The 13,567-nt window shown below is 29.9% G+C and overlaps 1 protein-coding gene across 1 annotated transcript in view; it reads left to right on the top strand.

Moving 5' to 3' along the window:
• Positions 1-13,567, top strand: part of stum (mechanosensory transduction mediator stumble) — a 77,805-nt gene that overhangs the window by 54,956 nt on the left and 9,282 nt on the right. The window contains 4 exon segments of the mRNA XM_015317140.2: positions 5,962-6,225; positions 6,516-6,729; positions 7,261-7,387; positions 7,455-7,649. Of these exon segments, the coding sequence (XP_015172626.2) occupies positions 5,962-6,225; positions 6,516-6,729; positions 7,261-7,387; positions 7,455-7,649 (800 nt within the window).

Raw genomic sequence — 13,567 nt, 5'->3', positions numbered from 1 at the left:
ATTTTCAATTCTTTAAAAAGTACAAGTCCAGAAGAAAAGTAAGTTTTCCTTGAAATAAAAATAAATGTATACACTTTTATATTATAAAAACAAAAAAATATTCAACTTTTATTCTTTGTTAAATAATTTTTACATTAAAATTAATATTGTTTTATTAATTACTGGCAAAGCTAACCAATTTTTGAAAAAATGAACTTGCGGTTTATTTTATGTTATCTTAATTGTTTTTTTTTTACTATTGAAGACACCAATAAATAACATCTCATAAAAAAATTTCAAAGAAAATAAATGGATGTTATATAAACGTATGTACTACAAAAAACCGAATTTAGCGTGCTTGAACGTGTTTTATTAAACTTTGGTGTACTAAATACTTCCTTTTAAATTCCTTTCTTTTCTTAAAAACAGGAGTTAAAAAGTTCAGAAAAAAAATAAAATTAAACTTTTATATATAAATAGATAGATTATTGAGTCTTTTTCAGTTTGTGTATGAGAGAGGAATTTAAAAAAACTATGGTTTGCAGGTGGTATAATAAATCTCCATGAAGTTCTGCTATTTTAAGTTTGTAAATGGCCTCTTTTTATGTATAGTAATGCAAACTTAATATTATTAACATTCTGTAGGAAATAATATGTTTTTGATGACTATGATTAGACTTAGGCCATTTTCAAATTAAACTTTTTCATCATTTCATTAACTAGCAAATTTTCATGTTACTAAATCTTAATGAATTTAAATATATTAATAAAAAGTAACTTCTCTCTCACAATAAAAAGATCATGTAAAAATGTAACTATTATAATATTTAACTCGATTTTTTTGGAAAATGGAGTTGGGCACTTTCCAAATAAATTGCTCAAATAACTTAATAGTAATATACCAAATAACAAAGCATTTTACGGAGAAAGCATATGAAAAGTATTTTATTATACACTTAAATTAATTGTTATATAACGTAACTAAGTAAAATATGTATTCACGAAAAAATACAGTGCGTGTAAAAAGTAATCGTACACCGATAATTTTGAAATAAAATGTTGTGAAATTATAGTTTATTAACCAATTTTTTATAAACGATGAATTTATACATATTCTTGAAAGTCTCTGCAATAGATGTAATGAAGCAAAAAATTATTTTTTTAAATGAATTATAAAATTGACAAGGTAAACGACAACATACGAGCAGTAACTATTTGTACATTTCTTATTTCGAACTGTACAAGAACTTTACAAGAAAGTTCGTATATAAACCATAATATAAATACATCACGTGTGATTGCTTTCTAGTTATAATTGACCTCGTCAGTATGTTTGTAATCGTTATCGGGATCAGTTGAGCTTCAAATTTATTAAGATCAATAATTATTGTCGAAAAATGGGACGAAAACGTGTTGAAACAACGATAGAAGAAAGAAAAATTAATATTAATTTACACATAATCAGTGTAAAAGTTTATTAGAAATATCGCGAATTATAAACAGACTTCGATCTACTATACAAAGTATCATTGATAGGCATAGATTAAGAAAGAAACTGCAAAAAAAAACTCAATAAATGGCCATCCACAAAAAATTAATCAGTACACTGGATGAGTTATCACAAGGATGATAAAACACAATCCAAAGATAAGTACTTACTAAAAATAGTCGAACATCTTAAAAATAATTTAAATATTGATATCTCCTTTATATATATATCTATATTATATATCGATATTAAATATATATATACTATAGATACTATATTATACTATATACTATATACTATAGATAGTATATTAATATAATATAGTATATTATCTATATTTATAATATATATATATATATATATATATATATGCATGTGAGCCGTTTATTTTGGAAGTGGCCTAACTCTGTTTTCCAAAAAAATCGAGTTAATTACCGTAATAGTTACATTTTTACATGATTTTTTTATTCTGAAGCAATTTGTTACTATTATATTTAAAATCATGAAGATTTTGTAACAAGAAAATTTGTTGATTAATAGAATGATAAAAAAGCTTATTTTAAAAGTGGCCTAACTCCATTTGTCAATTATTATTTTCCGATTGTACCTGATTATTGTACAACTTCATGTTATGTATCAATAAAGCATTTGAGATTGCTTATGTTCCTAATAAATAAAATAATACTTTATTATAAATAAAATGAGACAAAAAGATTTTGTATTTACAAAATTATTAGAAGACGCAATTTTTAAAAGTGTAAAGAATTGTAATGAAGAATCAATAAACTGGTTAAAAATATGTTGGATGCGTTTTATCAGAAATAAACTGTATCAAATTTTCTATAAGATATCAATAAATGAGAATGAAAATTTGAAGTACTGAATTTATTACCACGTCGGGGTAGACCAAGAAATTTCGAAAATATTGTATTGAAATCATCATATAAAAATATCAGACAAATTAAAACAGCAAAATTCAAGAACATAATTGACCTATTACGATATATACCACCGGAACATCATAATTTCTTCAAATCTCTTTCATATACACAAAATAGTAAATTGTTTTGTAGGTTATGTTTGTAATTTTGTAAGTTATATAGTTAAAAAATGTTTTGAATCGCATAAACTATGTTTCTGAAGTGTTTTAAATATATGTAAAACAAATTGAGTATTATTTTTTTTCAATTTGAAGCATCTTAAATTATGTTGAATGGACTTAGGCCCCTTCGAAATTTTATAATAAATCTGGTTGTTAATTTTGAAAGTGGCTTAACTCCATTCGTGGTAAGAAAACGCATATAATTGCCACTATTTTAATAGGAACTATAAATTTAACACTCTTAGATACACTTAAGCAGTATGACTCGTTAGTATTTAGGTATATTTTTAATTGCTTCGAAAAGCAAACCCTTCAATATCTCGATTCGAACATAAACGGAGTTAAGCCACTTTTAAAATAAACGGCTCATATATTCAGTAAAAACATGAGATATAAATTTGATTCGTCTTTAAAATTAGATTTTCTTTTTACAACAATCATCATAGTTATTCGTTTTTATCTCTTCCTGTGCTTACCAAATTTTTAAAGAATTTTTATGAGATCGAAGAAGTAAAAAGCATTTAAATATCAGATAAGTGTATATGTGTATGTGTGTGTATGTGTATGGTAATCTGAAAGAAATGTTATCTCAGGCCTGCTTTGTTTCTATTTTTACATATCCTCTCTATGGTCTGTACCTTTCATCGTCATCGTATTTCTCCAGGGTCACGCCCTATCGATTAACTCTCCGCGTGCTTCCTTTAAGACTTTTCGCAATTTTCAAGTAGCGTCTTATGATTTATCTAAAAACTTTGCTAAGAAACTTTACTACCAATCGCTTCATTAAACTTCTCAATGATTACGTTTACTTTAAAAACATATTATCGATAGAACATCTCATGGTTTTTATCGATAACGAGACTCATTCTATGAAGGAAAGTAAAAAAGTATTTTATAAGTTTTTATTCAATTTATCCGTTAATTGTAAACAAAAGTAAGCTTAGATCATGAAAATTGATTAGAAAGTGTGTTAAATTTAAAAAGAAAAATCTTCAGTTTTATTCGAAGAATAATTAAATTTACAGACATTAGTTGAGATTGATCGAAAGATGAAGAAATTTAAGGAGTGTTTCAGTTTTGTACGATAAATAATTTCTATTTAATTTAAAAATATATTCTTGATTTCCAATGATAATTATTTATACCCCAAGAAACCTTGGAAAGTAATTCTATCATTTAAAAAAAATCAATCTCTGTTTAAAATCAATAATATTACAAAATATTTCTTTCAGTTTATTAAAAGATAAAGTATTTAAAAGGAATCCGCAGTTTTTCGTGTTGAGCAATGTAATCAAAAAACATTAACAAATTATTCCGAGATTCTTAGAAAATTAATCTTCTTATAATTCATAATAAAAAATAACACGAACTGAGATATATAAAAAAAAAAAACAGAGATCATGGAGCAATTATATTTACTTTAAAAAAATATTCTTAGTAACGAATGTATACAGTTAAATATCAATATTCTGAGGAACCTTGAAAAGTAATATTTAGATTCTCAGAAAATTAATCGGCAAAATCGATAATAAGAACAAGTATGTAATTAAATTTATGAAAAAATGAAGAAATCAAAGGAACTTCTAAATTTGGTGTGAGTAACAATTATTTTTGTTTTTGAAATATATATATATATATATACTTCATTCCTAATGATAGTTATTGATACCCCAAGGAACCTTGAAAAATAAAATATTAAAATATTCTTAGAAAATATTAATCAGCTTAAAATCAATAATAAGTACAGATATTAATGAAGTTTCTGAAAAGATAAAGAAATCAAAGTTCCCACTAAGTTTTACATGGCGAATTTTATTAATTTTCTAAACATTTTATTACAAACTAATTGAATTCTATTTACTTTGAAAACATATTCCTGGTATTAGATGACGTACAATTATCGATACTACAAAAAACCTTGGGAAAAATAAAACCTACAAATTCTTAGAAAAATTAATCATCTTAAAATCGATATAATAAGAACAGATATTAACCGTAATTTATTAAAATATAAAAAAAATATTTCCCTTTAAAGTTTTACGCTAGGAATAAATAATATATACTTTTAAAACGTATTCGATACGCGTTTAATTATCGATAAACCTTAGAAAGTAAATTATCCTCAATATTCTTAGAAAGTTTAATCGACTATATGTATAAGAAAATGATGGAAAGCTAAATTTGATTAAAATCGATCGAGAAAATAAAAGATGATCGAAGTTAAGTCAAAGTTTCGTAAGAAAGTAAAACTCAAAGTGCAAGGTACTGTAAGAACAGCATGAGTAACTTAAACAGTACAGTATTATCGATCTTTCAGTCTGTGGTCAAGCTAGTAGTGGCTACTCCAGACGTTTAAGACTAAAATGGTGTGGCTTAAGGGGATGCCGGTCGAAAATGATCGCGTGACTGTTGTTAGGCTCGGCCAGCATTGCTACCACCACCACCACAACCACCACCACGACAATAACAACCACCACCACTAGTAATACCTATCAACCACTCCTCCCACGTCCTTCATCCATCGTCCTCGAATCCTTCCTCCAATGATCGCGACTTTTACAAACTTCCAAGGAGTACTGCGGTAGCCGCAATTTGCGAGTCGTTCGACGATTGCGAAGATGGTCACCGGGTGCCCACTTATTTTCAACGGTCACCGTACGACAAAACTCCAAACTGATTACCCTCGAGAAATTCAAATCGATTTTCGTTCCTCGTGAGTGTTCCTCCTTCGATCGGTTTTTCACTTACTTTTACTCAAACAATTCTATTACCATAATTTGCAACTTTGTGCATCATTATAATTTCAGTGTTTACGTATTAAAATAAAAGAATAAACATCGTGATTTCATTATTTAAATTAATGCGTCAAATATGTCTAGTGTTATAATAATCTAGTCTATGCGGTAATTTATTTCGAAATGATAAGAAATTTATTTAACGCAATGCAATTAACTTGTAATATTGTTATTTTTATTTTACGAATTATTTTATTTATAGATATTACATTTAAAAAAATACAAAATAAAATATAACTCAATATCAAATAACATGTTTGGTTTTTCAAGTTCCGCACAATTTAGTCGAAACATTTTTTAAACCGGCTACATTATCTTTCAAACGAACAAATGAAGACTATTTGAAAAGATCTAGTGTCGCCTTTTTCAAGGGTCCCTGAAGGAATGTGCCGTAAGGCAAAAGATACTCTCAGACATAGTTCACGTTAATTACGAATATATATATATGTATCAAATCTTGAGTTAGGTAGGAAACACCAATTTAGTAGACTTCCATATGTTAACCCATCCTTGAGTCAAATTAACGAGCTGGTTTGAGGGTCCTTAATAATTTTAAAAGCTTGATAGGCACACCTTTTTATTTTTATGTTGCGCAGGGCGTTGCAGACAGCAGGTGAAACTACCTTGGAGGAAGATAGACCAAGTGTCGACAAGCCCTTAAGTCGATGGAGAAAGACCTTGGGCCGTTATTACGAACGTTTTCCCAGTATGAGGTGTCTAGCTTGTCGTCGTAATTCAAAGATCCTATCGTGGTCCAGAAAAAGAGAAACCGTTGGTATGGAAAATCAAATGGAAACGAGACAGGACATTGCTGACGATACACCGATCGATTGTTGGTCCAAATTCAAGAAAAGATGCAGGTAACTGGAGATTAATTTTGTTATTTTTCCAATTACAGTTTTTAAATGATTTATTAAAATCATTTTTAAATGATTAAAATAATTCTAGAATGATTAAAAATGAAATGATTTAAAAGAATGATTTGAAAAGAAAAAAACAAATTAAACAATTCATTGTTTGTTGTTGAACAACACATGTTTGTTATTCATTCCATGTTTCGAATAAGAATTGGAATTATTCGAATTTTCATTTTAAAATTCAATCCATAATTTTGAATGTATAATTTACTTTCTTTTTTTACCCCTCCAAGATGTCCACGTCCCAAGGGAATTAGATGTTGTACAAGAAGAGACAGAGTAGCACCGGACGAGCCTAATCTCTGTTGCCCTCCTGAGAGAAGATTATCCGCCCTTTGCCGACGACTTTTTGCCAGCTGTAAATGCAAAAGTGCGGATGTACAACGCACAAGAGATATACGTGCCAAGCACAGTTTGACTAGCGTAGCACCACCTCCACTTTCCGAGGTAACAACCTTTTTTTCAACCTTAACAAAAATACAATCATAATTCGCTAACATTGGTATCTATCGAAAAAAAATTTTTTGTGGCCCTACTTCTTTTAAATAATATTACTTTTATTTGTACACAAAAATATACAATTATTATTCTTTATTTATTATAGTTTAATGATTAAATATTTAATAAAAAATTAAATATAATTTTTTTTTTGATAGATCTTAACATATATTTAATTATTATATTAAATTAATACATATATTAATAAATTAATATTAATATAATATTAATTATATTATATTTAATACGTGTGTTTAAATTTGAAATAAAATCTAATTAGTGTATATTTATAATTATGCCGCTAAAATAAAATTATGTCGAGTATAATCGTCAAACACAGTTAAAAAGTTGATAACGAAATTTTACAAAAAATATTGCTTTTTGCACAAATATTTAAAATATAACATCGAAATAGTATATCAACGATACAATAATTTTCTCTTTAAAAAAATGTACGTTTATTATTTTGATTGATTATAGGAACCAAAGGCCAAGATACCTGACGTTTTGGTAGAGCACAACTCATTGATGCGAGGTGCCATTCCTTGTTTACCAGTTCCACTAGCTTGGTTTTGTCTTGTTTGGAACGTCTTATTACCTGGTACAGGTAAGAAATAAACAGAAAATGTAACAATTTATGTTTTTCTTTCAATTTTTCTTTGAATTTTTTTTAGGTACTGTTTGGAGCGGACTTTTTAATTTTTGCACAGGACAACCAAGATTTTCAGCCGTGGCTAGTGTCAAGGCAAGATTCGGTGCATTTATTGTTAATCTGATAGTAGGAGTCAGCCAATTATTCACAGTTCTATTTTGTCTCGTTGGATGGGGTTGGAGCGTTTGGTGGGGTCTTACGATGATTCGTTTGGCAAGTAAGTTAATTTATATTAAAATCATTTTTATATTAATAAATTCGACATCTTTTTCTAATATTGCATAAATCATTTCGATAACTTTAAAGGACAATTTTTTTTATTTAATGTACAATGATGAAAATGATACTTCTGACACGCCATTAATTTGATAGATCTCTAACTCGTACAAAAAATGCTAAAGAAAATGCGTTTCTATAAATGGTTTTTAGGTTAGGTAAAAAATTCGAGTTAAAACGGAAGTTATGATCGTTTAACCCACGGAGCTTAGATAGAAGGAGCACGCTCAGTGATCCCAGAGACTTTAGTTCGTCTGATCGACACAGGGGCGTAAAATTATCGTACGCGCCGGAAAATTATCGTACGCCCCGGGAAAATTTGAAATCCGACAATTTCTCGGGCGAGATTTTCAAAATGTAGAAAAAGTGTCCAAATCATCAACTTCAAAACCCTATCATAAAAACGATAAAAACGGCGGCCCGCAGGGAGATAGACTTGTTCCTACAGAGATCGTACACGAATCGTACACGGATCATGGTGGTGGTGGGGTGGTAGGGGTGATAGGGGTGACCTTTCCAAAATTTGTTGACTAAAAAAAAGGTCATCAAGTTTTCGAAATTCCAAATGGATCGTACACCACGAATTTTGGATCATACAGAGCCTCAAATTATTGTACGAATGGGATCACTGAGCACGCTCACTATGTGTAAAAGCGTCCCCAAAATATAGAACAAATAAAGTTTTATTCCAGGGTGCGCTGTAGCTACTTGAATCCATTTTTTAAATTAAGCGCTCAACAATATTAAATAAAATCATTTGCACATACCTGAAATTATAAACAGATTTATGTAATTATTGCTTATTAAATTATTTATTTAAAATTTGGCAAACAAGCAAACTAATGAAGGGAGAAAAATTTTAAATAATGTTATATATTTTATATTGGTTATAAAGTTGTTTGTCGTTGATTTAACTCCGATTTTAATTTCCTTTCAGCTGAAGAGCCACTAAAACAATTTTTTATAGCACACTTGTTCACCATTTTTAACAATACTATTTTTATTTCTTGAAAAACATACAAATTTTGAGCACTGTTAAAAAATATTTATCCACATGTATGTTTACAAATACGCAATGCTGAACGGTTTTCTGTGACATCACTAAGATCAAGGTGATCACCATGCCGCCCTAATAACAGAAATAAGTATTGGTATTTTGTAACTTTTCTAGAGGACACAATTTATGACAAATTGTCTATAGCGAGCGTGCTTTTTCTATCTAAGCTCCGTGACGGCAGGGTTCAACGAGAATTACGTGTAAACGATAAAACTACGATGTATGACGAATAATGGCTGTTCTCTAAGCAAGTACATTTTAATGAAGTTTTTCATGATTAAATTATAATTTTTCTCAAAGAAATGATACACATATATTTTAACTTAAACAAATTATTTTAATAATTAATAATAAAATTAGGTATAATATATTTTCAAAGATGTTATGAAGGCCACTATAGTGGCGCGTCGTACTGGTAGATAGCGTCCGCAAAAGCCGCTATAGTGGCGTGTAATGCCTAAAAGGTTGAAAATAAAAATAATCAAATTAATTTGGCACACTCGATACTTTAATAATTAAAAATGTATTTGTTAAAAAATGTTAATTTAATTTATATTATAGTTATCTGAGACTGTATTGTTAAATTAGATTAATTTTAAAGACTAAAAATATAATAGTTTAATTAAGCTTATTAGGTTCGTATTATTCTTATTCAGTTATTTTCTTTTTGTTTTAAAAGTTAAGTTGATAATCCTGTTTTTTGCGCTATTCTTTTGTCATTGTTCTTCTACGTTTCTACGATGTAACACGTGTTCTGTACCTCATGTTAAATATATCCGAAATTATTGAAGTAATCCTTTCTATTTTATCCCATATAACCACATAAATTAACAGGTTATAGGCCCACTGTGTGCTTGAAGATTTTTGTTTTTTTTTTGTGTGCTTTGAGGAAATTCCAGCCTTAGTGCAAAAGAGAAAGATAGCCTCATAGGTCGCAAATATGGAGCATGAATTTGCAAGGATAAAAAAATTGGAAGGTATTGATAATTGGAATCTCTGGAAATTCCATGTGACAATTTTGCTAAAGTCATGTGATCGCTGGGATATTGTAAAAGGTAAAGAGGCATCAGAAGCTTTGGATGCAAATGCAAGCGCAGAAGCCAAAAGAGATTATGAGAAGAACAAAGCCGCATGGTACAAAGCAGATGCTATCGCGCAAAAGATAATTGCTACTACCATTTCTGAACAGGGTGTGATGCATATCATTAACTGTGATAATTCTAAAAGCATGTGGGATAAACTTGTTGCGGTTTACGAAAAACAATCGGAAACTAGGATACATGCATTACAGCAAACAAATCAGATAGTGGATACATGGTACATGGTTTCGGGAGCAACAGAACACACGACTCACAATAAGGATTGGTTTGTTGAATATGAGACCCTCAGATCAGAACAAATGATACGCATTGGAGATGGAAATTTCTTGCAAGGAGTAGACAAAGGAAGCATTAATATACGAGCATACAATGGATCATCCTGGGTTAAAAGTCATCTATCAAATGTACTATACGTTCCCAAATTAAAGTATAATCTTTTTGCTTCAGGAGCAGCTTTGAATAAGGGATTAAAACTAATATCAGACAATAGTATATGTGCATTCTTTAGGGGTAAGACAGTAGTAGCAATGGGTGAACGAACAGACAGACTATTCACCATGAAATTTGAGGTGATAATGCCACATGAAGAATTTATAAAAAATGATATAACACAGGCCAACATTATGACTACGGATTCTTTGGAAACTTGACATCGCAAACTGGCACATCAAAATTATGCTAAAGTGAAGAATATACTAAAAGCTTCCAATATAGAAGTTAAAGATAAAGAAGAGCCTTTCTGCCATGACTGCGCAAAAGGAAAGTTGCATCGTCTACCATTTTAGCAAAATGATTCAAAAACTCATCAAATTGGGGAATTGATACATGGAGACGTGTGTGGGCCTTATCCCACAAAATCTCTAAAAGGTTTCAGGTATTTGCTACTATTAAAAGATGATTACTTACATTTTTGTTTTATTTATTTTTTGATAGTTAAGTCAGATGCAACAGATTACATCAGGAATTTCCTTCTGAAGGCAAATAAACATTGTCCTGGTGGAATAAAGACGTTTAGATCGGACAATGGATTGGAATTTATTAATAAGAATGTGGCAGGGATTCTTATGAAACATGGAGTAGAACATCAGCGTTCAGTGGCCTATTTCCCAGAGCAAAATGGCTCAGCAGAATGACAAAACAGGACTGTAGTCAAAGGAATGAGGACACTGCTATTGTCTGGTAATTTTAAACAAGAACTATGGGCAGAAGCTGCAAATACTACAGTCTATGTGTTGAATCTTACCGAAAACAGTTCAGTGAAAGGTATGAATCCATACGAATTATGGTATGGTAAGAAACCAGAAATTCAGCAATTTCATATTTTTGGAGAGGAAGTATATACATACGTACCAGATATCAAAAGAAAAAAACTTAGTTGTAAAGGAGAACATGGAGTATTCATTGGTTATTGAGATAATGTAAAGGGTTATCGAGTATGGTATCCTGAAACGAATAAAGTTAAGATATAGATAAATGTAAAGTTTACTGGTAGGATATATAATAACCCAAAAGAAAAAGACGACCAATTAGTAAATTTACCTGGAATATACAAAGACTCTATTGAACACGATGACCAAGAAGTTCACTTACCTGAATTAGATAACTATGATGTCAATGGATCTGTAAATAATAATAGTGAAGATGAACAAGATGTTGGGAAAAGAAAATGACCAGAAGATGTACAACTTGAAGAAGATATATTGAAGAGGAACAAGAAAAGATAGAATTTAAAATTGAAAATACTAGGCAACTAAGTATAGGGAAAATTTACAACGACCAAAGAGATACCAGGATTTTGTAAATATAGAAGAATTGCTCATTGCATCAGAAAAACCGGTTACATTCACGAATGCAATGAGAAGTCAAGAAGCATCGGAATGGAAGAAAGCTATGTCCGAGGAAATTGACTCATTAAACAAAAATGAAGTTTGGGAATTGGTAGATATTTCAAAGAAACATGTCAAAATTTTGAATAATCTCTGGGTTTATAAAATTAAAAAAGATGTAAATGGTAATATAAACAGATATAAAGCTCGTCTAGTGGTAAAAGGTTGTGCACAACAAAAAGGTGTAAACTACGATAAGTATTTAGTCCAGTAGTCAGGTTCACCTCTATTAGAATTATGCTTGCTATTGCTGCACAAGAGAGTATGGTTTCTAAACAATTCGACGTTAAGACAGCCTTTTTATATGCAAATTTAGATCAAGATATATATGCAACAACCTGAAAGTTTTGATGATGGTTCAAACAGAATATGCAAATTAAAGAAAACATTATATGGTTTAAAACAAAGTTCTAGATATTGGAATGAAAAGTTTACTAAATCTGTAGAAAAATATGGACTTAAAGCAACGGAAGCAGATCCATGTATATTTACAAGCATCAAGGGTAAAAAGTTGATCTTGTCATTACATGTAGTTGATGGACTATAGCAGCAGAAGATTCAAGAACAGCTGATCAATTTATAAAACATCTAAGGAGTGAATTTGAGATCACGGTATCGGATGCCAACACGTACCTTGGAATACAAATTGATCGTAGGAGTGATGGATCAATTCTTATTCATCAGGCTGCGTACACTCGAAGAATCATAGAGAGATTCAGACTTGAAGAAGCACACACGGTTTCTGTACCAGCTGATGGCAAGCAAAATTTAAATGCAGATGTATCATTAGTCGATGGAGAAACATATACACAGGCACCTTACAGGGAGGCTATAGGAAGCCTCATGTATCTATCTCAGATATAATTTATGCAGTGATTAGAGCAAGCAGATATATGGAAAAATCAACAAGAGCGCACTGGAACTGTGTAAAAAGAATCATTAAGTATTTAAAAGGTACAATTAATATAGGATTAGAATTAAAAAGAGGAAAAGACTTACATATTCAAACATACAGTGATGCAGATTTTGCAGCGGATAGTGAAACTAGGAGATATACTACAGAATATATAATACAACTTGGTACGAGTACAGTATCATAGATCTCTCAAAAGCAGTTTATCGTTGCATTATCTACTTCAGATGCAGAATTTACAGCAGCATGCCAGACATCAAGAGAAATAGTATGGATTAGAAAACTATTAGAAGAACTCTATAAAGAGAATAAGCTACAAACGCCACTCCACATAGATAATCAAAGCTGCATTCAAATAATAAAAAATCCAGTGATGCACAACAGGACAAAACATATTGATATCAAGTATCATTATGTACGTGAAAAATATATGGAAGGAACATTTGATTTGAAGCATGTCAACACAAAGGATCGATTGGGGGGAACTAACCAAAGCATTGCCACGACCGAAATTTATATATTTAAGAAATATGATATGTCAAGAGTTCTGATTAAAATATTGAATAAGATAAATTAATTAAACAGGGGGAATGTTAAATAATGTTAATTTAATTTATATTATAGTTATCTGAGACTGTATTGTTAAATTAGATTAATGTTAAAGACCAAAGATATAATAGTTTAATTAGGCTTATTAGGTTCGTATTATTCTTATTCAGTTATTTTCTTTTTGTTTTGAAAGTTAAGTTGATAACCCTGTTTTTTGCGCTATTCTTTTGTCATTGTTCTTCTACGTTTCTACGATGTAACACGTGTTCTGTACCTCATGTTAAATATATCCGAAATTATTGAAGTAATCCTTTCTATTTTATCCCATATAACCATATAAATTAACAGTATTAT

This window comes from Polistes dominula, unplaced genomic scaffold (assembly GCF_049000335.1).
Source record: "Polistes dominula isolate Pdom_NZ unplaced genomic scaffold, Pdom_raw_medaka contig_482, whole genome shotgun sequence".
In the NCBI taxonomy this organism is placed as follows: Eukaryota; Metazoa; Arthropoda; class Insecta; order Hymenoptera; family Vespidae; genus Polistes; species Polistes dominula.
The sequence above is the reverse complement of the archived record's forward strand: the minus strand, read 5'-3'. Positions and strand labels throughout refer to the sequence as shown.